The sequence below is a fragment of the Cryptosporidium bovis genome, assembly GCF_009768925.1.
Source record: "Cryptosporidium bovis isolate 45015 chromosome Unknown contig_23, whole genome shotgun sequence".
NCBI classification, from domain to species: Eukaryota; Apicomplexa; class Conoidasida; order Eucoccidiorida; family Cryptosporidiidae; genus Cryptosporidium; species Cryptosporidium bovis.
The window spans coordinates 143,356-167,754 of record NW_027125020.1 but is presented as its reverse complement, the minus strand read 5'-3'; the positions used below and the strand labels follow the sequence as shown (position 1 = coordinate 167,754).

At 30.4% G+C, this 24,399-nt stretch overlaps 9 protein-coding genes across 9 annotated transcripts; 3 read left to right on the top strand and 6 right to left on the bottom strand.

The window, feature by feature from the left end:
• Positions 1-183: 183 nt before the first annotated feature.
• FG379_001608 (cobW protein) lies at positions 184-1,317 on the bottom strand (the record flags this gene model as incomplete). Its single annotated transcript, XM_067327211.1, has 1 exon — positions 184-1,317. The coding sequence occupies one exon, from the start codon at positions 1,315-1,317 to the stop codon at positions 184-186; it is 1,134 nt and encodes a 377-aa protein (XP_067184129.1).
• Positions 1,318-1,663: 346 nt separating this feature from the next.
• On the top strand, positions 1,664-3,028 carry FG379_001607 (uncharacterized protein; the record flags this gene model as incomplete). The annotated part of the gene is made up of 1 exon (XM_067327210.1): positions 1,664-3,028. The coding sequence occupies one exon, from the start codon at positions 1,664-1,666 to the stop codon at positions 3,026-3,028; it is 1,365 nt and encodes a 454-aa protein (XP_067184128.1).
• Positions 3,029-3,068: 40 nt separating this feature from the next.
• On the bottom strand, positions 3,069-4,865 carry FG379_001606 (DNA dependent DNA polymerase alpha subunit; the record flags this gene model as incomplete). Its single annotated transcript, XM_067327209.1, has 1 exon — positions 3,069-4,865. One exon carries the CDS (start codon positions 4,863-4,865, stop codon positions 3,069-3,071), a length of 1,797 nt encoding a protein of 598 aa, XP_067184127.1.
• A 1,033-nt stretch (positions 4,866-5,898) lies between these two features.
• FG379_001605 (coatomer complex subunit alpha) lies at positions 5,899-10,101 on the top strand (the record flags this gene model as incomplete). Its single annotated transcript, XM_067327208.1, has 1 exon — positions 5,899-10,101. One exon carries the CDS (start codon positions 5,899-5,901, stop codon positions 10,099-10,101), a length of 4,203 nt encoding a protein of 1,400 aa, XP_067184126.1.
• Positions 10,102-10,778: 677 nt separating this feature from the next.
• On the top strand, positions 10,779-11,990 carry FG379_001604 (membrane associated protein; the record flags this gene model as incomplete). The annotated part of the gene is made up of 1 exon (XM_067327207.1): positions 10,779-11,990. One exon carries the CDS (start codon positions 10,779-10,781, stop codon positions 11,988-11,990), a length of 1,212 nt encoding a protein of 403 aa, XP_067184125.1.
• A 195-nt stretch (positions 11,991-12,185) lies between these two features.
• FG379_001603 (26S proteasome regulatory subunit) lies at positions 12,186-13,355 on the bottom strand (the record flags this gene model as incomplete). The annotated part of the gene is made up of 1 exon (XM_067327206.1): positions 12,186-13,355. One exon carries the CDS (start codon positions 13,353-13,355, stop codon positions 12,186-12,188), a length of 1,170 nt encoding a protein of 389 aa, XP_067184124.1.
• Positions 13,356-14,113: 758 nt separating this feature from the next.
• On the bottom strand, positions 14,114-14,992 carry FG379_001602 (uncharacterized protein; the record flags this gene model as incomplete). The annotated part of the gene is made up of 1 exon (XM_067327205.1): positions 14,114-14,992. The coding sequence occupies one exon, from the start codon at positions 14,990-14,992 to the stop codon at positions 14,114-14,116; it is 879 nt and encodes a 292-aa protein (XP_067184123.1).
• A 519-nt stretch (positions 14,993-15,511) lies between these two features.
• FG379_001601 (uncharacterized protein) lies at positions 15,512-16,738 on the bottom strand (the record flags this gene model as incomplete). The annotated part of the gene is made up of 1 exon (XM_067327204.1): positions 15,512-16,738. One exon carries the CDS (start codon positions 16,736-16,738, stop codon positions 15,512-15,514), a length of 1,227 nt encoding a protein of 408 aa, XP_067184122.1.
• A 935-nt stretch (positions 16,739-17,673) lies between these two features.
• On the bottom strand, positions 17,674-22,278 carry FG379_001600 (uncharacterized protein; the record flags this gene model as incomplete). The annotated part of the gene is made up of 1 exon (XM_067327203.1): positions 17,674-22,278. One exon carries the CDS (start codon positions 22,276-22,278, stop codon positions 17,674-17,676), a length of 4,605 nt encoding a protein of 1,534 aa, XP_067184121.1.
• Positions 22,279-24,399: the final 2,121 nt, after the last annotated feature.

Here is a 24,399-nt window from a genome sequence, read left to right as displayed (position 1 = left end):
TCATATTTGACATATACAACATTTACCGGTACAGGCGCCACATTTGTTACCGGTAAAATTACAAAAAAAATATGCAATTATGTGGATAATCGCATGCGCAAAAAATAGTAATTCTACAATTGGAGCATGTCTGTATATTTACACAAATAAATCGGTAACTTAGCTAAAATGTGCCAGCTACTTTTAAATAGTGCAAGATTCAATTAACCTCTTGATTTCATCGCTGTTTAAATTGGTTCCTAGGAAAAAGAATTTTGAGCAATTAACAGATTCACTGTCTGGTAAATCAATAGGTAAAACTTCAAATATTTCACCAACTCCCTGCAATGCAAAATAAGTCAGGGAATTAGAGTCTTCATTTAAGTCCTTTGAGCGGAACAAACCTTTGTATCTAATAAGTTTTCCTATGCTGTTGGCTTCTCCATCACTATTATCATCCCAAGCAATACTAGCAATTGCTTCTTCAATTAACTTATAAGAAAAATAGACAGAGTTGAACGAGAAGGTGACTGATGAAATACTCGGTAGAATTGATTTATCGAAGTGGGAAGTAATTATTTTATTACTAAAAGCTTTATCGATCTCATTTTTAATTTCATGAATATTATAAGAATCCATATTAAAAAGCCAGTCCATTTTAACTTTTGATTTTGATGTAATTGTAATATCAGCACTTGGATTAATTTTTCGAACAATGTTTTCGATATCATGAATATTTAAGTTATTTTCATTGTTACAGTTGCTTTCTAACAAATCAATTTTATTTAATATAATTTTATTTGCTAGCATTACTTGTTTAATTAATTCTGGAGAAAGTGATGGATCAATTTTATCTCCATAATTATTTTTGTGGTTCCTGTAACTAATAAATTCGCTGTCATCACTAATCATATTAAGGTCAATGTACTTTTTAAAATTGAATGAATCTACAATTGTAATCACTCCTGATAAAAAAACATTCGACTCAAGTTCGCAATCAACCCAAAATTTCTCAATTATAGGTTCCGGATCAGCAATGCCAGTGGTTTCAAGAAATATTCTATCAAACTCTTTTCTTTTCAACAAATATTCAACTGCCTTAAGTAACTCATCTTTAACAGTACAACAAACACATCCATTTGGAAGTTCAAAAAATTCTTTAAAAAAATTACCATCTTTGTCAATCATCGTTGGAGCTTCAATTCCCATTTCATCTGAGAAGTCATTTTGAATTATTGCTATCTTCAAATCACTCACATTGTCAATTATTTGACGTAAAAGTGTTGTTTTACCAGATCCCAAAAACCCCGTAACAATATATATTGGTGTTTTTGGCATTTTCTAATTTTATATAATATTATGGAATATATCTAATTAACATAAAAGGCATAATATTTCACATAATAATTTAATGCAATGGCTCTTTTCCTATTTAATGGAAGTAATATATACATATTTCTTGTCGAAACTATAAGACCAAACTATCTTGTATACAAGGTTAAGTAGATGGCGCCGTACTGTATTTACTAATAGTTAAAATAGATGAACTGATTTGAAAATATTTCAATAATATAGAAATAGCAATTTATTCTGCTGCCCTTTCTTATAATAAACATAAGTATAGAAAAGGGAAAGTGATAATATAAATAATTGCTTTACATAACGGGGTACGTTAATATTTAACATGAATGGTAGTATAAGCAATTCAGGTATTGGAAATGATAGGGAAGAGAAAGTAATACAAGCAGATAACAAACACAGTTTAAATAATATAATGAACAATTTAACAATACATACACCAAAAAATACTGTTGCTGCTGATTCAGATAATGTAAAAACAGTCAGATTTGAAGAGAAGATGTCCGGTCCAATAAGAAATACAGGCACAAATAAAGACAGAGGTAGTGACGATATTTTAAAATGTCAACCGTACTCTGATAAAAGAGTTCATACATCACAAAGTAGTAACTTAGGTGAGAATGGTGCAACGGCAAGTACAAGCAATAGTTACATTAATAATAATAATAACACTTCATTAAATAACAATATACAGAATAAAAACACAAAAAATAATTTTCAAAAACCAGAAGTATTGCCACATTTATATAGAAATTATAGGCCATGTAAATTTTGTAAAAGATGTGGACTAGGTAATTCAATAGTTGTTTATGAATCAAAATCAGGTTCAGAAATATGTACACGCTGTGGCGTTGTTGTTGAAGATAGAGTTATAAGTGATGAACAGGAATGGAGGTCATTTTCGAATGACGGAAATGATGGAAATTCAAAGTCACGTATAGGTTCTATGAATGATGTTTGGCTAGATGATGGAACAGATTCTCAATTATTGGTCGGAGATAAGAAATTAATGAAAACAATGTTAAGACATAATTCGCAAGAGTCGGGCGATCGTTTAATGAAAGAGGTATTTTCACAATTGAGACAAATAGCAAGTAATTTTTGTTTACACGATAATATTATAGAAAGGTGTAAGGAAATAATAAAAGAACAAAGCAATTTAAATATATTAAAGTTGAGCCTTAAAAATACAATGGCAGTGGTTTATGTAGCTTGTAGAGAAGAAGGTGTATCTAGAACAGTTAAGGAATTAATAACATATGATAAAACAATAACAGAACGTGAACTAGTTAAGTCAATAAACAAATTAAAAAAGGATTTACCAAGGAGGAATACATGTTTAAGTTCATCTGCAGCTGAATTAATGCCAAGATTTTGCCATTATTTACAGTTGTCACATGAAATTGTAGGTATTGCAGAATACGTTTGTAGAACTGCGGAACAATATATAAATAAAAGTCATCGTCCTAATTCACTGGCAGCAGGTGCAATATTTTTCGTTTGCAATCTTTGCAATATACAGATAGAAATGAGAAGTGTCGCAATAGCAGCTAAAAGTGGTGAAACAACAGTTAGAGGTGTATATAGAGAGTTATTATCTGTAGGTGAAAAACTACTGCCTAGAGATTTCAAACCCAAATTGATTGGTGGTATAGAAACACTGAAAAGAAAATCGAAAGTATACGACTAATTAAAATAATGTATGTTTTTTTAATATATATATCACATTATTAATTATTTGTTATCTCAATTTCATCAGCACAAATGCGCTCTTCAATAATAAGAGGAACATTATCTGAATCGTTTTGGGAATTACTAGATGCCTCGGCTACTTGTGATTCATCCGGGGGATGAAGAAAGAGCGAAACACCAGAATATTGCTTATTGCCTGTTGGATTGATAAATACTCTACCAATTACAGGTTTTATAAATGGTCCATTATTTGAATAATTTGAAATAAATATATGAGGTAGTTCTTCATTTAATATTAGTCTTTTCCATAATTTCGGATTTATTGGATGTTGGACTGGATAACAAGGATAGAGAGTTCTTTGATATAAAAATTGGCTTAGTGTTACTTCGATAGGTATCTCGTTTTTGTTATTTATCTTTGTTATTATTGAATTAGTTATTGGTGTAACTATATCCGAAGAAGTAACCATTATTTTAAAGTCATTCACATGTATTTCACATGGATTAGACAAAAAATAAATATTTTCACTTAAATTATTGTTATATATTGTCTCATTTAAACCAGGTTGTGGTAACGGAAAATGATGATTTATATCATATTCTGAAGGTACTATATAAATTCTCACTTTTTCATTTTTTTTGGCGAAGTTGTCTATTTTATTGAATATTATTTTATTGTATATTTCCTCAAATGTTAAAAAATTATTATTTTCAAAATCGTATATATCTCCTTTGATTATTGATTCGTTTCTGGAGTCTAAAAAGGGCCCCAACAACAACAATATGTGTGGTTTCTCAGAGTTTGCATGTTCTAATATCTTATCTAAATACTTAAAATTTAATATTTTGTTGTCTACTGTATAAGGGCCTGAAAATATCATAATTTGTACGGGATTATATTCGTTACTACTACTTTTTGAGTAATTATTCCTTATTTCCTTGAATTCTTTTAAACTTGTACTCGGGATTTTTGGCGGAAGACCACCAATTATTTCTTTTGCATATAAACAAGTTTGATTAAATTTATCCATCCTCGTATTTCCCAATACTGCTACAACCTGTCCAGGAAATAATGCAATATCACTACTCACATTGTCTAATTTTAATTGTGTATAGTTTCCTGCACTTGAACATTTTGTTCCCAATAAAAGAACACTTTCATTATTCATGTTACCCTCATTGTCACAGCCTATTGCTCCTAAATTAACAATTAATTGTTTCCTTATTTCACCAACTGGAGTAATTGGATACTTATTTCCATCTTCATCAACCCATCTTTCTGAAAAATTATTTATTATTTCATCGATCAAATATTGTATTCTGTTATCTACTTCACTGGAATATGAATCCAGATCAGAGTCTAACCAAAGAGCATCTTCTTTGCTACTTATTGATTTTACTATCTTGTGTCTTGTAATACTTTTATCAGTAATACAACCTTTTCTACGCATTTTGTTTTCATTGTAAATTGATTTTAAATTGGCCAATTTAAAATTATTCGGTAGAAAAATATCATTTTCATCATTTAGTATTGTATAACTACCGATGCTATAGTTATCTATATTAACATTATTGTTATTAATATTATTATCCTTAGAGTCAGTCTTACTGTTAATATTGTTTAAATTATGTTGAATTCCCCCTATTGATTTCCCATTGAATTTTGATTTTGTATTGCCAATGTATTTTTCCACGTGAGATAAAAATTTGTGTGGATTAATCAATGGGTCTATTTTGTGTATTGCTATGAAACTATCTTTGTAATCCTCGTAATCATTACCTAAAAGTGATTTTATTTTTTCTATTATCACATCACCATCTTGAGTTGAATTCATTTTGTTCACCTTTTTGAAATTTACTCGTTTGTCATGTGTGAGTTACAAATTATATATATTACAATCATCCACTTACATTCAATTACCAAAAATAGCGTGAAGCACCTTAATTACTAATGAGTTCCTTTGAATTCTGAATGCTTGTTTAACACACCCTTTGTTTCTACTTTATTATTATTTATTTATTGCCATCTTATTTTTATAAATTACATTTTATGTTATATAATTCACTTTCCCGCCTATTCCAAAACATACTTTATACCGGTACTGTATGTGTAATTAAATAAAGGACAGTATTTAGAAAAATAATATAGATGATTATTTTAATAAACCGAACTTATTTAAACATAATTAATTCGTCGAAATTGTTTATTTATTGAAGAATATTTCTTGTGCCCTCTTTTTATTATTGAATACCGTGATCGTGCCACACCTTTACATACATTAATCATAATCTTGTTTTCGATTTCCATTCACATCAAAGTCTTGTTTTTAAGTAACACTAGTCATGAAATTAGTACTAACATCTATATAATGGAAACTAAATTACGTTGAGGAGAAACGACATAAAATTACCGAAGTGTATGTAAATTACAGCTATAAGTAGCTGAAAACACAAATAACAGTTTGAAATAGAACAATTTTATCTTAGAAATATCGTAATTAATAGTAGTTAACGCAAGAATTCACTGTTTTCATTATTGTATACAATAATACTCTTCCAAAGTTAAGGCCAATCTTAGTAATTGGCGCTACAAAGCGCTATTTGTCTTTATACCCCTCATGATGTTACATAGTAATAAAATAATAAAGAAATTCACAAAAAAAAAGATAAGAACAAATTTATAGAAGATTAAAAACAGATACAATACTATTATTACTTTCACATCTAGTTAATTAGTTTAGATTTTAATAATAAAATACACAAGTATTATTAAAATTAACAAGATATATCTACTCAATAAATAGTAAATGGATGAATAGAGAATAGGATAGATTAGAATAAAAGAAAAACAGAAATAAATATTTAAAAATGATAATTAAGTGTGAGAGCAAAAGTACTCGTGCTAAAGGTTTATCCTTTCATCCAAAGTTACCATGGATACTTGTTAGTTTACACAATGGTGTTATACAGTTTTGGGACTACAGAATAGGTAGTTTATTGGACACATTTGAAGAGCACGAGGGCCCTGTTAGAGGAATAGATTTTCATGAAAGTCAGCCTATATTTGTATCTGGTGGCGACGACTACAGAGTTAAGGTTTGGAACTATAAAGAAAGAAAGTGCTTGTTCACGCTATTGGGGCATTTAGATTACATTAGAACGGTAGAATTTCACAAAGAATATCCTTGGATATTATCAAGTTCAGACGATCAAACAATGAGACTTTGGAATTGGCAAAGCAGAACGTGTATAGCAGTTATAACGGGACATAATCATTATGTAATGTGTTCAAAGTTTCATCCACACCAAGATTTATTAGCATCCGCAAGTATGGATCAAACAGTAAGAATATGGGATTTTACAGGTCTGAGGGAAAAAACGGTAAAAGGTCATGCATTAAATGTATCTGGTTCAATGATACCTGTTTCTCATACAATGCCTGCACATGTTGATATGTTTGGTGCAAATGATGTATTATGTAAATTTGTATTGGAAGGCCATGAAAGAGGTGTAAATTGGGTATCTTTTCATCCAACTCTATCTCTCTTAGCATCCGCATCTGATGATAGAACAATTAAACTTTGGCGTTATAATGACATAAAAGCTTGGGAAATAGATACATTAAGAGGACATTTTAACAACGTTTCCTGTGTTATATTTCACACAAATAAGGATTGGTTGTTATCAGATAGCGAAGATAGAACCATTCGAGTTTGGGACTTGACAAAAAGAACTTGCATTCACACACACAGGAGAGATTCAGACAGATTTTGGACTATAGTTAATCATCCTTCAAATGGTTTATTCTCAGCAGGTCATGATTCCGGAATTATTATATTTAAGTTGGAACAAGAAAGACTTCCTTCTGATTTTAGTACATCTATGAATCAATTATGGTACATTAATGATCGTTTTCTTTACTTGTATGATGTTAAAAGCAAAAATACTCATTCTGTTTTACCTATGAAAAGTAATAATATATCCGCTAATGTAATGTCTCCAAGTCACATATTTATAAATCCTCACAGTCCTAACGAACTTTGTTTTATTGTTTATTATAAACGCGATATTCTCAATGGAAATAATGGTGGTAGCAATGGTGTTGTTGTTGGTAACAATGGAACAGGTAGTAATGGCAACAATAGTAACTCTTCAAATTTTACCTATGACATTATTACAATAAATTCTCTTTCGCAACTTATAAGCAATACATCTGGTAGTGGTTGCAATAACTCCAACAATAATGCTGCCTCTAAATGCAAAAACGGAATTCCAGGCGTAAATTCAGTTATATTTTTGTCTAGAAATAGATTAGCTGCTCTTGAAAACGGCGGACAAACAATTTCAATCATTTCATTGGACGGTGATTTGATGAAAAGATGGGAGCTTCCTTGGGTTGCTCAGAGGCTATTTATGGGTGGCAATCAGCAGCAAATTATTATTCAATCTGATGATTTTCTATATTTATATGACGTTTCTCAAAAAGAAGTTGTTTCTGAATTGATTGTATCTAATCTCCAAAATCACCAGGTTGCTGTTATAAACAATAAATATGGCAGTAATATCCAACAATGTCTAACATTTAACAATGTAAATTATAATGATAACAATTATTCAACTACTGGAGTGAGAACAATACAATGGAGTCATGATAAATCAGTTATTGCCATTATATGCAAATATAATATGATTTTTACAAACAACAAACTTCAAATACTGGCTACATATACCGAAAATTTAACTATTAAATCTGGAATATGGCATGAAACTCTTCCAATATACATTTATTCAACACAAGGTCATATTAAATATGCTATACCGAATATAAATGAACATGGAATTATACAAACAGTGCCGGATACTACTTATATTCAACATTATGAAGATTCAAGGAGAGAACTTATTACATTAAATCGCTACGGAAACATTCAAATAATTGAGAATTTGAATCTAAATGAAGCGTTATTTAAACTCTCAATCATTAATCAGGAAAATACTAAAGTACTTAGATATACAAAAGATGGTAATCTTAGAGGACTTTCCACTCTAAATTATCTGACCCAAAATGGATATCCTGAAATAGCTATACAACTTGTTGAGAATCCAATACTTAAATTTTACTATGCTGTTCAGTTCGGTGAAATAATTCAGGCTTATAATATAATTAAAGATTTACATAATATTGAATCTGGGAAAGAAAATAACGAATTTAATGGTGGTGTTAACACTAATTGTAATCATAAAACAATTCTTCCGAAACTCAATTCAAAGACATTGCAGGTTATGTGGGAATGTCTTGGTAGAAGTGCTATTTCTCACGGTTTTGTTAATGTTGCAGAAAAATGTCTTCAAGTAACAAAAGAATTTGACAAACTTATTCTTTTATATTATGTTATTGGCCAGAGAGAATATATGGAGAAAATCGCGAAAATATCTGAAAAACAAAAGAACTGGACAAGAAAATATCATATTGCTCTTTTATTAAATGATATTCCAGAAAGAATTAATATTCTCAAAAAATTTGGACAACTACCACTAGCTATATCTGTTGCACATACATATGGTTATAATGATATTAAAGAGGAGTTATTGTCTCAATATTCCGAAATGTATAGTGTTGATGGTACTGATGTATTTGAATTTTTAAATCTTTTAAAGAATACTAATGCCAATTCTTCTCGTATGATACCATCTTGCATTCCCATCATTACTGCAAAGAAATTGACAAACGAGGGATTAAATTGGCCAACCATATCTGTTCATGATGATTCCTCAAATTATAATGTTAATGAAAATGATTATTCCTCAATTGGTGCAACTATGCATTATTCAAACAATTTAAACGATAATTCAATATCTGGTGGTGCCGTTGCTGGGGCAATTAGCTCCTCTAATTTACAACCTGAGTGGGATGATATCGATAATATAGATATTCCAAATGATATAATTAGTTTGGATGAAAATGATGATAATAATAATTCAGAATATAACATAAACAATATAGCTGGTTTTGCATTTGACTTAAATAACGATAATAATTCAAATAAAAAAGTTAGTAAAACTATACAAGTTGGACCAAGCTATAGAGAACGTATATTAATGTCACCAGAAAATTTATCTATTACTTCATCAAGATACTCAATTATTAATTTAATCGTTTCTGGAAGATATGAAGATGCTCTGACAATACTATCTAAAAAAATGGGTGCTAAAAACTGCTTACCTTATAAGGAAATATTCAAGATGATATCACTTAGCTCAACATACACCTTGCCGAGTTTCACAGATGGGCCTGTTTTGAATGCTCCGCTATTATCAGAAAACTATAAATTATTCGACATAGACAACTTAAATTCGTCCACACACTTGTCTTCAATGACTGTTCTTAATGAAAACAGTATAATTGAACTTGTTAAAACCGGACAGAAGTATGTTACCTCCGGCAAATTCAAGTGTGCATTGGAGGTATTTCAAAAAACCATTCTGATCATTCCCTTGGTAATAGAGCATTATGCATTTTACTCACTCAAAATCGACCAACTTAAACAACTAGCAGAATTAATTAATCAATATTGTATTGGAATGAGACTTGAACTTGCTAGAATTGAGCTTTTAAATAATTCTCAAAACCAAGACGATCATAAGATAATTAAGAGGAATCTTGAACTTATTTCATATTTTTCCTGTTGCAAATTGCAACCGTTACACACTTCACTTGTACTTAGAAGGGCAATGAGCATATCCTGGAAGTACCAAAACTATATTACCACTGCAAGCTTTGCAAAAAGATTACTTGGAATGCCTAACATCGACGACATTGAAAAAACACAAAAGATATTAGCTGCTTGCGATAAGAAGGCCACTGACGAATATAACATTGACTTTGAACCTGGTTACGATGTAGATAACTTAGTTGTCTGCTCATCTTCCCTCACCAAAATTAATCCAAAAACTCATGATTTTGTTAGATGTCCAGTTTGCGGTTCAAGTCATCTTTCTGAATTCACGGGCAAACTTTGTCCTAATTGCAATACCGGTGAAGTTGGATTGAGGGTCATAGGGATTCTATGATTATTATCATTCTAGATTACAGGTGTAATTTGTACAGCAAACACAGTGATCGTAACAGTTTTATAAACAATATTGTCTAGTCTTTATTCCATTTTAATTTCATTGAAATTTTATTCAGAAAAATAATTACGTGCACAGTAATGCAATAATATATAAAATTTTGTGGTTGATTACCATAAATGCTTATTTATAGTGAATACTATCTAATTATTGTTTTTGCAGTGTTATTGTTACTAAATAACTTTATCTAGAATGATTCTCCATTTGCATGCATGCATTTTTTCTAAAAATTGTCCACATTAGTGTTTATGGTGATGATGATGTACTATGGCGGTAACAATATTCTTGAGCAATATAAATTAAATATTAGAGCAAGGCACTTAATTAAATAGAATTCCATTATTACTTTAGTTTTTAAGTTAAATAGCGATAACTTTATTTATTTTTTTAATGATTAATACTTTTTATTTATAATTCTTCGATAATTGAAAATAACTTGTACGTTTGCAATTAAAAATAGATAGCAAAAGATTATGGATTTGAGCTAAATGAATAAAACATAGATGTAAAATTGCAGTTCATTTTATTATATTCTTTTTGTCCTTAAGAATAAATTAGTATAATATTTACTTTCACTTGTATTTTTGTTTACTAAAATAATTATAGAAAAGAAAAAAATGGATGAACTGACGGAGTTGAACGACCTGAAAATAATAGAAATAGTTGATTTAAATATAGAGAAGGAAATAGATGTTACAAGCGTAGGTTCAGATAAAAAGCATAATAAGACTTCAGACGATCATAATGACAATAACAGAAAAAAAGAGACAATACTATTAATATTTGAAAATTTATTACTTTTATCGTGTTTTATTATTGGAATATACATACTATTATTATTTATTGATTATTTAAGTTTTTTGGGTGGTAATTACATATTTGAGGATGTTAAGAAGACAGTTAATATTTCAAATAATTTGACTATATTCCTTGTATTTATGTTAGGATTAAGAGTACTGATTGTTTTTGCATTCTTTGTTTTATATACTCTCAATAAGAGTAAAGTTAAAATAAAATGGTTGAAAGTAACTAAAACGAAAGTATTGGTGGAGCAATTTGAAATATGGTTATCAACGTTTATAACACTACCAGTAACAATAATATCGTTGACAAAACTAATGGTTAAATGCAAATTTAAACTATCTGAATTAGGAACCAATCTGGAGGTTTTAGAAGCAAGCGATAAATTATCAAATGTATTACTTTATTATTACTTGTTTTTAATATTCAATTTATTAATCGAATTTCCAATAATTAGAAGGCACTATTCTGGTAATCTCGGAGTTTCAAAAAAAATTGGAATGTTAGATTATGCAATATCTTATATCGGGAATGCATCTTTAGTTGCATCAATTGTACTATATTGTTTCAGTTATAAATACTCAGATAATACAAAAAGTGATCCAGATTTAAGCTCACAAGTTACTTATTACTATGTAACTATTGTTGGTGTTGGAGTACAATCAGGGATTATTGCCATTATTATAGGAATACTTGGTTACATTGCCTCTATTTTATGTAGTAAAATGCTTATATTGGTATCACTTATTGTCAAATTCTATTCGGTATTCGTATTTTCATGGTCATGCTCCTTAATATGGTTTGGAAGACATTTACTTGAGTTATTTTGTAATATTGATTTAATATCACCTAATTTAACATCTTTTCCTTTAGAAGACAAATTAGCATTTAACAATGCCTGTTATACTAAACCAAACTTCTTCCTACTTTCCGCTTTTACGATTATACAATTAATATTGTCCATATTAACCCTTATACACAATTTTATATATTTAATTAGGGTAAGATCCGACTCCAGCAACAACTAAAAATCGGACGAATGCACTATTTTGTTGATTATTAAATTCTTATTAATAAAGAGAAAGAATCGGATGTATAAATATCGATTTAATATTTAGAATCAAAATCTGAAGAAAATGTGTTAGAATGAGAAACAAAATAAAGTTTTATTTATATACTGCTAGTATCTATCTATTTTATTCTCAACACCAAGTTAAATTTATTCAAACTTTTTCATAGTCTAATTTTCCTTCCATTTTCTTATTTTCAGCCAATTTTCTAACGGCCTTAAGAAAGTCTTCTTCAATGATATAATCCCTTTCAGCTCTAATAGCAAACATACCGGCTTCTGAACAAACATTTCTCATATCGGCACCATTGAAACCGTCACAGAGTCTACAAATGGAATCAAAATCTATTTCACCTTGTTTTGTGAGTTTTGCCGAGTGTATTTTTAATATTTCAACTCTAGATGTTTCATTTGGCAATGGTATTTCGACTTTTCTATCCAGTCTACCTGGCCTAAGTAATGCAGGATCAAGGACATCTGGGCGATTTGTTGCCATGATAATCTTAACGGCTCCAAGTTCATCAAATCCATCTAATTGGTTCAATAATTCCATCAATGTTCTTTGTATTTCTCTATCTGCAGATGTACCCTGTGAAAATCTTTTTCCACCGATTGCATCTATTTCATCCATAAATATTACACATGGTTGATGCTCTTTTGCATAACCAAACATCTCCCTTATCACCCTAGCACTCTCTCCAATGTACTTATCTACTATAGCAGATGCAACTACTTTCATAAAATTGCAATTCATGGAAGAAGCCATTGCTCTTGCAAGTAATGTTTTGCCTGTTCCAGGAGGGCCATAAAGAAGTACACCTTTTGGAGTTTTTATTCCAACTCTTTTAAATAATTCAGGATTTGTTAGTGGAAGTTCTATCACTTCTCTTATTTCTCTTATTTGTTCATTCAAACCACCCACTTGAGAATAACTAACACTTCCAGGATCCTCATGTAACATATTATATACCATTGGATCTACTTCTCTTGGCAGACGTCTCATAATAGTTAGTGTCGTTGCATCTAATGCCACCCTTGTTCCAGATGTAAGTTTACTTTTATCTAGTTTTGACCTGCATCCAACAACATACCTGGGACCAGTTGACGCCTTAACTATATATTTGTCATCATCTAAATATCTAAGTACCTCACCTATTATTTGGCCCACACTTTGTAATGCCTTTAAGTCATCTTCAGTTTTATCATAGGTCTTACTTAACTCTCTTATCTCCATTCTTCTTTTCTTTAGTGTTGCTTCCAATTCCCCATGCTCTTTTACTTTTTGAGCATAAGTTGCTAGTGCATTTTTGTGCTCCTCACTCATTGTAATATGTTTTAAATATTACTGCCTTTAAGTGATATTTAAGAAATACAAATTAATTTACAGCACCAAAACAAGGAAAAATAAACCTTGACTATATAATAATAGATTACTATATATAACAGCACTTATTCAATATCTTATTCACCTGAATACAATTTAAATGGTAGTAAATAATTTGTTTTATTACCCACCAGTATATGCGTATAAATATTTACTTTATCAACAAATTATAAACTTTGACAGCTTGTTTCAGCTTATTAAGAACATAAATGTAAAAACGAGCAGCTTAAAATATTTGATTATACTTTTTCCTCCTTATATTAAAAGTATTGCTGAGATGCTATTACTATCTTTATATTATATTGCTCACTCTTAAATAGACCAAAAATAATAAGTTGTATAATTATAAAATAATCCCTCAATATATGTATATATATTGCCCCCTTAAATATTCAATTTAAAAATATTTATGGAAAGAAATTAAACCTATTTTTATTTCCTTTCTTACTTTCGAATTAAAATTTATAAATATATTATCTAAGTACTGGCAGCCGGCGCTGGCGCCTTTAATAAACGCATGCAAAGTTAGGTTACTGTGGGACAAACATTTAGAATAAGAAACTGGGAAAAAAAACGAGGGAGTAAGTGAACTTTAAAAATTAATTATACTGTACAACTCTAATTCCTATATTTTATCATCCTTAATGAAATCTCGGCAACTTTTTTTTATGCGTACGAGTCACAATTACTAACAAAATTTAAGCATTCGTTTCCTTTTCTGAATTAACAGATCTGGCTTGCTTTCTCAGAAGATATCTTTCCCTGGCCCTTAGTATCTTTATTTGAACATCATTTTCGGTATTTTTGGATTTTTTATTAACTGAAACTTTCACGCTCTTATCTAATTCAGCGGCTATATTTGAATTATTAATTTCTTTATTATCAAATTCAGAGTTGGAATTGTTGAATTTGTAATCATTACATACTTTTGAATCGACTTTGAATTTCAAACTATCTTTATTATTACTATCGCTTGTTTTTTCAGTATTGCAATCATTAATGTTTACTTCATAATCTTTAGCTTCCTTACTATTAAGCCTCATATTAAATATATTTTTGTCGAAACAACCACCAATATCATCTGATAAGCTTTTAGATAATTTTCTTTTAAGAGCTTCTCTTTCAGTTAAAACATTTTTATATGAACTCGTTATGAAAACCATCTCATTATTTTCAGATTGAATTTCCTTTTGGATTATTTCTTCATTTATTTCCTGTTTTTCAATACTTCTTAGATTAACGTACTCTTGTATTTTATCCATGTACCTTGGTTTTGACTCTTTGCTATCGTATGCTTTCTTTGTTTTGGAATCATCGTTAACATGCTCATTGTTTTCCTCAAATTCTAGTAATAACTCAGGGTGGTTTTTATAAAATTCTTCTGATCTTTTATAATCATTTTGATTAAAGTACTTTTCTATTGATATTTTTTTAATGTGAGCATCACTATTATCAGTATCTTTTGAATTCGAGTCATCATCAGAAAACAATTTATTTATTTTATCTCTCTCATTTTTATCTAAGCTTTTGTTTTTGTTTATCCCAAATGATAGAGACAGTTTTTCATTTTTGCACATTTTACTCCGGAAATAAATTATAATTAGGAGTAATATTACAAAATATATGTATATTCCGGATTTATGTCCACCTTATTTACAATACTGGTATTACTTATACGTTACCTTATATTCTACATTATAAACGAGGTTAACTATGTTATTAACTGCAACAGTTAACATATTAAACCTTCGAAAACCAATTATTTACACCTCTTCCCAATATTGCCACTTTCTGTTTTATATGAATTTCCTTTTACTGTTTTATAATCATTATTATACCCAATTGCCATTCGCGGCAGTATTTATTTCAAGACATGTTTTGGCGGTAAATGTGTGGAATTTCTTTTTTCAAAAAGAATAAATCCAATCCGCAATTTTTGGAATAGAGAAATGCCTATGCAAATAAATTTACATGAATACAAGTAAAGACAATAAAAACAACTTTAGAAACACTGGAATATTTAACTATTGTCACAATTACTGTTTATCACATGGATTATTATTTCACCTTTTCATTTATTCTAAAATGGTATATTTCTACTGAATAACTCTTAATTTTGACGCCATTATATAATACCTTGTTGTGAAAATGTTTCTTCTTCGTTGAATTTTCACATTATTATAATAGTTAATTGTATTATTGTTATTATTATTATTAATTGAATCGGACCCATTTTTAACATTTTCACAGTTGTAGATATTAGAATTAGGTGATGTAACCCTAGATAAGGAGTTAGAGTTTTTATGTTTTAACACATTCAAGTCTCTACCAACAATATTATTTCCATTTAAAATTAGGTGGTTGTTTATGCTGTATGCACTGTTTAAGGTTGTATTGTTTGCATATGACTTTTCTGTTTTAATGTTTTCAGAATTAATTCCTTGTGATGAATTAGCATTGCTACCCTGAATAATAAAACTAGTGTTTTTATTTGCTGCTGACAATTTTTGGCTTTCAACAATAAAGTTTCTTTCAAACTTCGAAAGATCAATGCATGAATTACTATCTATATTAAAATTATTATTGCTTATTCCTTCATTTACAATAATGCCATCATTATTTGAACTTTTATTGTAATAGCTCGTTATATTTTCAAATTCATCATTTTTGGTACATTTACCCTTATATTCATTTACTAAATTTAATATATTGTTTGAATCTCTAGGCATATCATTCGTGTTTTTAACGGTATCTTTTTCAGTTTTTTGATTATTTTTTCTTTTTTCCAACATCATTGTTAACTCTTTCCCTATTCCAATATCCTCCGAAAATGGTGATTTATTATTTTCTTTTTCATTTAATTCCGTATTTATTTTTCTAAGATTGTAATCTGTCGGTGGAGTTGGGAGTGACTTTGATACAAAACATATGGGATATGGGAATAATTTTGAATCTTTACCACTACCAATTTCATCTTTATTACTTTCATAATCTATTATTCCACTTAATTTATTTTTATCTTGTACTTTCTGCATACTTACATTTTTTGATAATACAAGAACATTTTCATCCCTTAATTTACTATTATTTTTATCATTTTTGTTATTTAAATTACAATTATCTTTACAATTGTTTTGGCTTTCTTGATAATTTGCATTTTTTACCACATTTCCTTCTACCTTCTTAAGTCCATATTTTACATTTTCATTGCTATATTCGATATGTTCTGAGTTATTTCTAATTAAAGATATCTTTTCTTTCAATTCGTTCATTAAATTTCCGTAATTGATTACAAGATTACCACTATTCTTTTCACGAGACATTCTCAAAATATTTCACCAATAAAGTAAATTTATGTGCTTTTTTAGTTATCGTGTTTAACTTTATTAACTCGCCATATATTTATCAATTTTTTAATAGAATAACGACTAGATTTATGCTATAAACATCATACAATTTTATTGATTTAACTTGAGTGCTTTAAATAAACTCTCTCACAGAACTCGCCCTTTTTTCTTTTGCTTAGTAATATTAAAGGTATACTCACCTGAATTTTTTAATTATCCTATACTAATTACCACACACAAATGTATACATATATATAACTTCGCTTTTTCAACGTCCTACTTTCAAATGCTTCACTCTCAACTAGCTAGCAATTCTATTTTATTTACTTTTATATTACAGAAATACATATATATATTTATGTATACTTGCGTGTTTTGTTGGTTTATATATACTACTTTACCCTTAAATATGTACAATATTTTATATCGTATATCCCTTTATAAATTTATTTACTCTTAAGATCATAGAAAGGTCAAATCATGCTTAGTTACGTACCGCTTAATTTCACATTCAGCGCGCACGTGTGTGTATAATAACTTGCAGCGCCAAAGGTCTGGCTAGACCCAAACCCCATCTGTCCATCCCACCTTTCCATAGAAAAAGAGAGTAAAGAAGTTTAAATATCTAAAAAAATGAAGAGAACGAAACAAAATATAAATCAATTAATTCAAATATACTTATAAACGCTATTTCGTGACTATTATCTACTGATATCCGTATATTCATGTGTATATATAGATATACTTGACACAAATTCTTCATTATTGCTAGCCCGGACTAATGATATGCAATATTCTCTTTGCAAGTATACGCTGGTCTTTTAGGGTGAGTTACGGTTTATATATTTAACAACAACCAAGATGAATGATGATGATAAAAAAATGTCTAACATTTGCTCACTATTGATCATTCACCCAACAAAAAAGGAGTCAACTATAAGATCCTCCTCCCATCCGTTTCTTTTGACCCATGGGTTACTGTTATTACTGTCGTTGTTATCGTTATTACTATTATCATTATTGTTATTATTATTGTTATTACTGCCGTTACCACTGTGATTTCCGCTGTCACCGTTTCGACCACTGCTATTGTTGGTATTGCCTTCAATAGGGTCACCATTTATTATGCTACCGTCTCCACCATTACCGGTAGTTCGAGTACGTTCTTTATCTAGAATTCTTTGTTCTTGATTCAGTTCCACTTCATTTTGTGAGTCCATGCATTCCCGTCTGCAACCAATTATTCCTTTCTCAATTAAATTAACACTGTAAATTCCAGCCCTATCTGAAGAGTCTTCACGACAAACAACACCAGTATTATCACCGTTGTTACCACCATTATGACTGATACCGCTATTGGAATTAATTCTGTTTTCTTCAGAATTATTCAGTGTATTTATCATAACCAGACCACCAACAACTTTACTGTCGTTTATATTTTCACATGAAATTAAAGAAAGTGGAACGTTATTACCATTGTTACCATTTGAAATCATTATAGTATTATTTTTACAGGGCTGCGAAATGACACTTCTGCTGATGTTAATTTTAGATTGGTTCGTAGTCTTAATATTTGGAGCATTAACATTGTTATCGGAAGTATGTGCCTCACGGGAATTGCTAATATTAATATCTGAAGAAATTCGTGGGTGACAACCACTATTCTGACCAAAATTAACGTTATGGATTCCAGAAACTCCGTTACCACCATGAATCATGACTCCCCCAGTCTTCATTGATACCAAGGACTTGTCCGGAGAAACAATCCTTGAAGAGGAAGACATTTCATTCATTGATATGGGCGAGGAAATAGAGGGCGATGAGACCTCTGACACTACAATTGGTGTGGAATTAGATGTCGAAGCCAAAGATGCTGAGGAGACTATATCACTATTGTTCATCCTCATACTGTTCCCACTAGAAATATTAATTTCGGTGATCTTTTGTAGCCCGTCTGGTGAAACTATACCTACTCCGTTGTTCACTCCCATCATTCCAACCCTTAAGTAACTATCTATCCCAAGTAAATCATTGTTATAAGACTTAGCTACTTGTTGATCAAAAATAATATTCTCGAGTCTCAAACAGTCGTCTTCCAGGTTACCAATAGTGTTTATTGCATTTCCTATCATGTCTTTGTTATTAAAAGTACCACTATCGCATTTATTGCTCTCATTGCGGCCATTGCAGTTATTAGTCTCTTCCATGATTACGTTTTTACTATTATCGATACATATGGAAGATTTGTTGTTCATTACCATTGGAACACCAATGTTGTGATTATCCCGAACACTAGCATTGCTAATTATATCTGAGCCCATAAAGTGATTATTTCCAATAGTCGATGGATGTAAAACATGCTTATTACTTGCTAGCTCACTTTGAGACTTGGACTTGCTGTCATTATTAGCACCAATGCACCCAATGCTGACAATTTGGTTATCGCCACTATGACGATTATCACCATTATGAGCCTCACTACGATTGCTGCCGCTTCTACCTCCACCAATATTGCAAATAGTATTACCAGTACCGTCAACAGTAACAGCACTAGCACTACTACTATTCTTTCTCCCTACAATTAATCCCTGCTCCAATGAAACCGTTGAAAACTCTGCATGACCGAACGCAATCATTCCATCAATGGAAGAGTAGCTTGCGTTCATATCAGTAATTTTTGAGACACTACTGGGTTCTTGTAAATCACTGATAGTCGAATTAGGGGAAATAGGAACTGATCTGGTATTTCTGCTCTTTGTTTGATTTAGGCCAACAGTTTTATCTGGAAGTGATGATTTCCTTTTCCTGGTTTTATTTTTAGCATATACACTGCTGTTGTTATTGGTATTATTCACTCCATTCGAACTTAAACCATAACCGATAGCGTTAGCACCAGTTTGCACACTTGTTACATTATTATTTGGATTAGAATAAAGATATCTAAGTCTCCACTCTTCCGCAAGCCGCTTCGCTTCATAAAATCCATACTTATTAACAGAAAAGGATTTTTGTTGTCTGTTCTTTGACGGACCATAAACTGCACGCCACTCACCCTTTTGAAAGTGGTAATAAACCTGCTGTACATGTGTAAAATAATCCGTTTCTGGGACCCCTTGCACTAATTTTGCATCTACCGGTATTTGCGATCTGAATCTAACTATTGCACCCGGTACCAATGTACTCACAACTGGAGCGGCTGCAGCATTAGTTGCTGCAGCAGCCGGTGAAGTAATTGAAGCAGGTGTAACAACAGTGGAAGAAACAGTGCCTGTGGTTCCTTGTTTAATCAATCCAGACGGTTTTCCGCTATTTGTAGCAATAGAAGATACCAAGGACTGGGGCGTACCATCACCACAGTTATTCATGCTTACCGAACCAACTGCTGAGCTATTATTAGGTTTGTTAATTTGGGAGTAATGGGAATTCGGATTAATTATCTGTGGTTTTTGACTGTTATTGTTTCCATTAATTTCATAGTTACCAATCCCATTGTCATCACATACATTAGAGGCAAACCTCACCCCTCTTCTTCCCGTTTTCTCTTGTCTCAAAGAGCCTGAACAAGAAGAAATGAATGAGTTACTTTGCTCGCCCCCCAAAACAGTTGTTTTCGATAACATCAAGTTATTATCACCCATAATTATCCTGTTGTCACTGTTCTTGTTATCTGCTAAGTAACCACCAACACCCGCAGAAGATTCCGCATTTCCAGCAACCACACGAACGTTGACATTACTCACTCCACTATCAATATACTTCCCCGTTAACTTATTATTTATAGTACCCGAAAGCTCCAAACCTGCTACATTGGAAAAATCAGCAGAATTTGTCATAGAAGACAAACCACGTAGTTGTTGGTGTTTAATCCCAAGCATACTCTCCGGTTGTGGATCATCAACACTTACAGGCGTATTGTTAGAGGCAGTGGTTGAAATTGAACATCTGGAATTGGGTGTTGCAAACTTTGAAAGTCCCAATGACCTTGTAAGTCCAACTCCTAGTCTTGGATCAACCTTATTTACCAAACTAATGCCATATTGACTATTGCTTGAGAAAGCAATGCTTTTTTCAATACCATTGGAAAGCTTTACTATATATTCGATATTCGAGAGTAATTCAAGGGTTCTATTATAGTAAAATTTCCCGAAATCCAAGTCAAAATGAGGTGACTTTGGATTCAAAGAATGTTCTTTTAACCAACTGTAAAGGTTCATCAAAGCCTCTAGCGACTTTTGAAAATCTTCGCCAACTATTAAATATCTACCTTTCAGAATGCTATCAGGCAGTAATTCTTTTTGACTATTACTACAATCACTGTTTTCCTTTTCATTTTCATTCTCAAATTTGCCAATTTTCCCTGGCACACTAACTAACGCCTTGAACTTTCTTCTATAAATGTATACAGGCAAAGTCAAGTCAATACTGCACCTAACATGCAACAGAAAACAAGGAGAATTTGTAACCAATTCAAAATTAATCAAACCCAAATCAATTATATCAGCCCTACATGAGAATATCTGATGAACCAATAACGAATTATTAATGTCATATCTTAATATGTTGCGGATCTCATCCACTTCCAAATGGGGGTTTAGAATGAATACATTCCTATTTGTCAGTGACTCTCTTGAGTTAACTCTCTTGTCCATAGTCATATAGTAATTGCCAGATAATCCCGCACGTTCACCACCATTTTCAAAGACTTTTGTACTATCACCACTACTACCAATATTGCTATTGTTACTAACATTATTAGTGCACAAAGTTGTCTTTTTTTCGTCTCCGAGTGATCCAACTCTTTCCATTCTTGGGCCTAAAATCCAACAACTTACTCCACCGTTACTCGTACTCTCAGTTCCTCTGCTGAATCTGCTAATTAAGCCAGGAACCCCTTTAAAATACGTGTCCTGGCATAAACCATTCAAAATTTCTTTCTCCAATATTTCGGCTCCATCTTCAGATCTCTCTTTCAATATACCTGTGTGTGCCATCTCGAGCATGCGCGCCAAAACAAAACATGTTGTCTCGCCATAAAGTAGTAGTCCAATACCGATATCATTTGCGCGCCATGCAGCACCATCTCCACGGCACTTTACAGAGGTCTGCTTCTTTTCATGATTGTTGGAAGGATTTACATGCAACTTTAGGGCAGACTGAGAAGAACCCACGTTACCGGAACTTTTGTTAGATAACTCCTGAATACCTGAACTTCCAGGTTCTATTTTTGATGAAGACTGTTGGTTATATTTCCTTAAAGCCAATGAGGAGTAATCTGATATAACAGTATTACAGTAATTTCCCGGATTATCGCTATTCTTGTGGATCAAATATGACAAAGATGGGGTTATTGAATGCAAATCAAATACCTCAAAATCAGTTTTTTTGTGAAAAAAACCTTCCCTGAATAGAAAGTTAACGAATTCTTCTGCTTCTCCTTTTTGCATAGTTGCTGCATTTACTCCAGGTCCACAGGACGTACCACCTTCTTTATACTCGTTCATATTCATCACTCTCATCTGTGTTTGTTTTTTATTATCGTATAATAAAACTGGCATCAAAATTACTATGCATATAAAAAATGATCTACTTTCGTTCTATATTGTGTGCCAGTATTTATCTACTTAATATTTTCAAAATATCGTAATTATGTCCACTTTCAAATGTCTTATTGTAATTAAAAAAAAGCGTTATTTCTTTCTATACTTGATAAAAACAAAAGCGTTACTATATTTTTGAAGTTTACATTTATATATTCTCGTATATGTTATTCATACATAAATTTACATATACTTTCATATATACATATTTTCATATATATATGAAAGTATATATTTACATATATACATACATGTATTTTCTTCTAATTTATTTTTCTTATACCATTGAACTTCTTAAATATTTATTTATTAAATAACAGAATTTATTATGTTTCTATACCAAGATTTACAAAGTATATAAATGGAAATAAATGATTGATTGTAGATAAACAGCTGACTTTATTGTGTAACCAATAATAATGATATTGCTTTAGTTCGTATTTTTATTCACCCTTCTATGTTACTAATGATAATATCGACGTTGAATGTCTAACTCTTCAACCACTTTTACATATAAATATCAACACTTATTCAAATTGCCACTAAGTTGTTTTTTCTCACTTAAAATACCCTTTTTTTGCCAATGTAGTGTAGACGACTTTAATCATGTACTTTATTATTTTTGTGTGAGGAGTTTTATTTACTTTTAATTCCAATTTCTTTTTTAAATTACTTAATATTAACTTAATATTTACTATTATATATATACAATATTTTTACTGGACTTACGTACTCGGTCCCTATAAATAATTTAATTTTAATTTATTTATCTTTTGTTTTACTAAATTTGTTTATATATATTCTCACTGAAATTTTATTTATATTATTGTTACTGGCAATGATGATATAAATAAATATGTTCATATATATATTTTTGTATTGCATTACATCTAAATAAAATATATTTTTACTTGTTCAATATTATATTCAATAAATACGCATTTGTATATACTAAAATATGTTTATACTTTATGTGTTTATCTATATATTGTCTTATATTCTCACTCTTCCACTATACGTAATATTTTTTTTGTTTTAATTTACCTGTAACACTTTATTAAATAACAAAAAAAGAAAAAAACCCCTCTATTATTATTTAACTATTTATATTACTTGTAGCATTTATAATTGCCTTTGTCCCTATTGTCTATGTTATTATTGTCAATCTATCTTATATTATCTTATGATAAATTTAGTTTATTTTTTCATTATATTTAAGTCTAAGTTACATTATCGTTAAAACCATTATAACATTTATTCTTATTAGCATGCTCGTATATTAATGTTCACAATACTAATTCCCGCCTAAGTAGCTCCTCACTTTAGGCGGTAACTTCGATTTTTTCATTATATATATTAATTCAACTTGAATATTAAAATTGATATACTTATATTTACAGAATATTGTAGTAGTTATTACTGATACTGTTATTTTTACTATCAATAATATATATCTATATTTATGATTAGTTTTATTTACTTTTATTCATTTTATATGGTATTTTTTATTACTGTTTGCAAATATAAATGAACAAAACCATTATTTCGAAACAATATGTCTTTAAACCAACTCAAGGTCATGAGATTAAGAGTGTCCTTATTCCTAAGATGTGTGCTATGTGAGATCTTTAGTATTGCAAACAAATAACCACCATTCATTCTCTGTTATTAGTGACAGTTGTTTGATGTCTATCTTCCAATAGTTAAGTACATACATTAGTTATAATTAACCATTACGTACGTCTAAAGATCAAAATATTTATTCTAAATTACATTTTAGATAACTTTTTGAAATTTAGTGTTTGATTCCATCTTAAAATTGGGATTGTAGCAAATCTTTAATTTTTATTCTGAATTTCCATTTTATCGTGAAATTGTTACTTTTGGCGGTACTGGTTGCATTAATAACGAGCTTTTCATTTAAATTTTTGAAATAGTCCTTGATTCATAAACTGGCTATTGTACCATCCGTTTATTTATTGAAGTTTACTTTTAAATCTTATTTTCACTTGTTCATATCTAGAATAAATATATATAGAA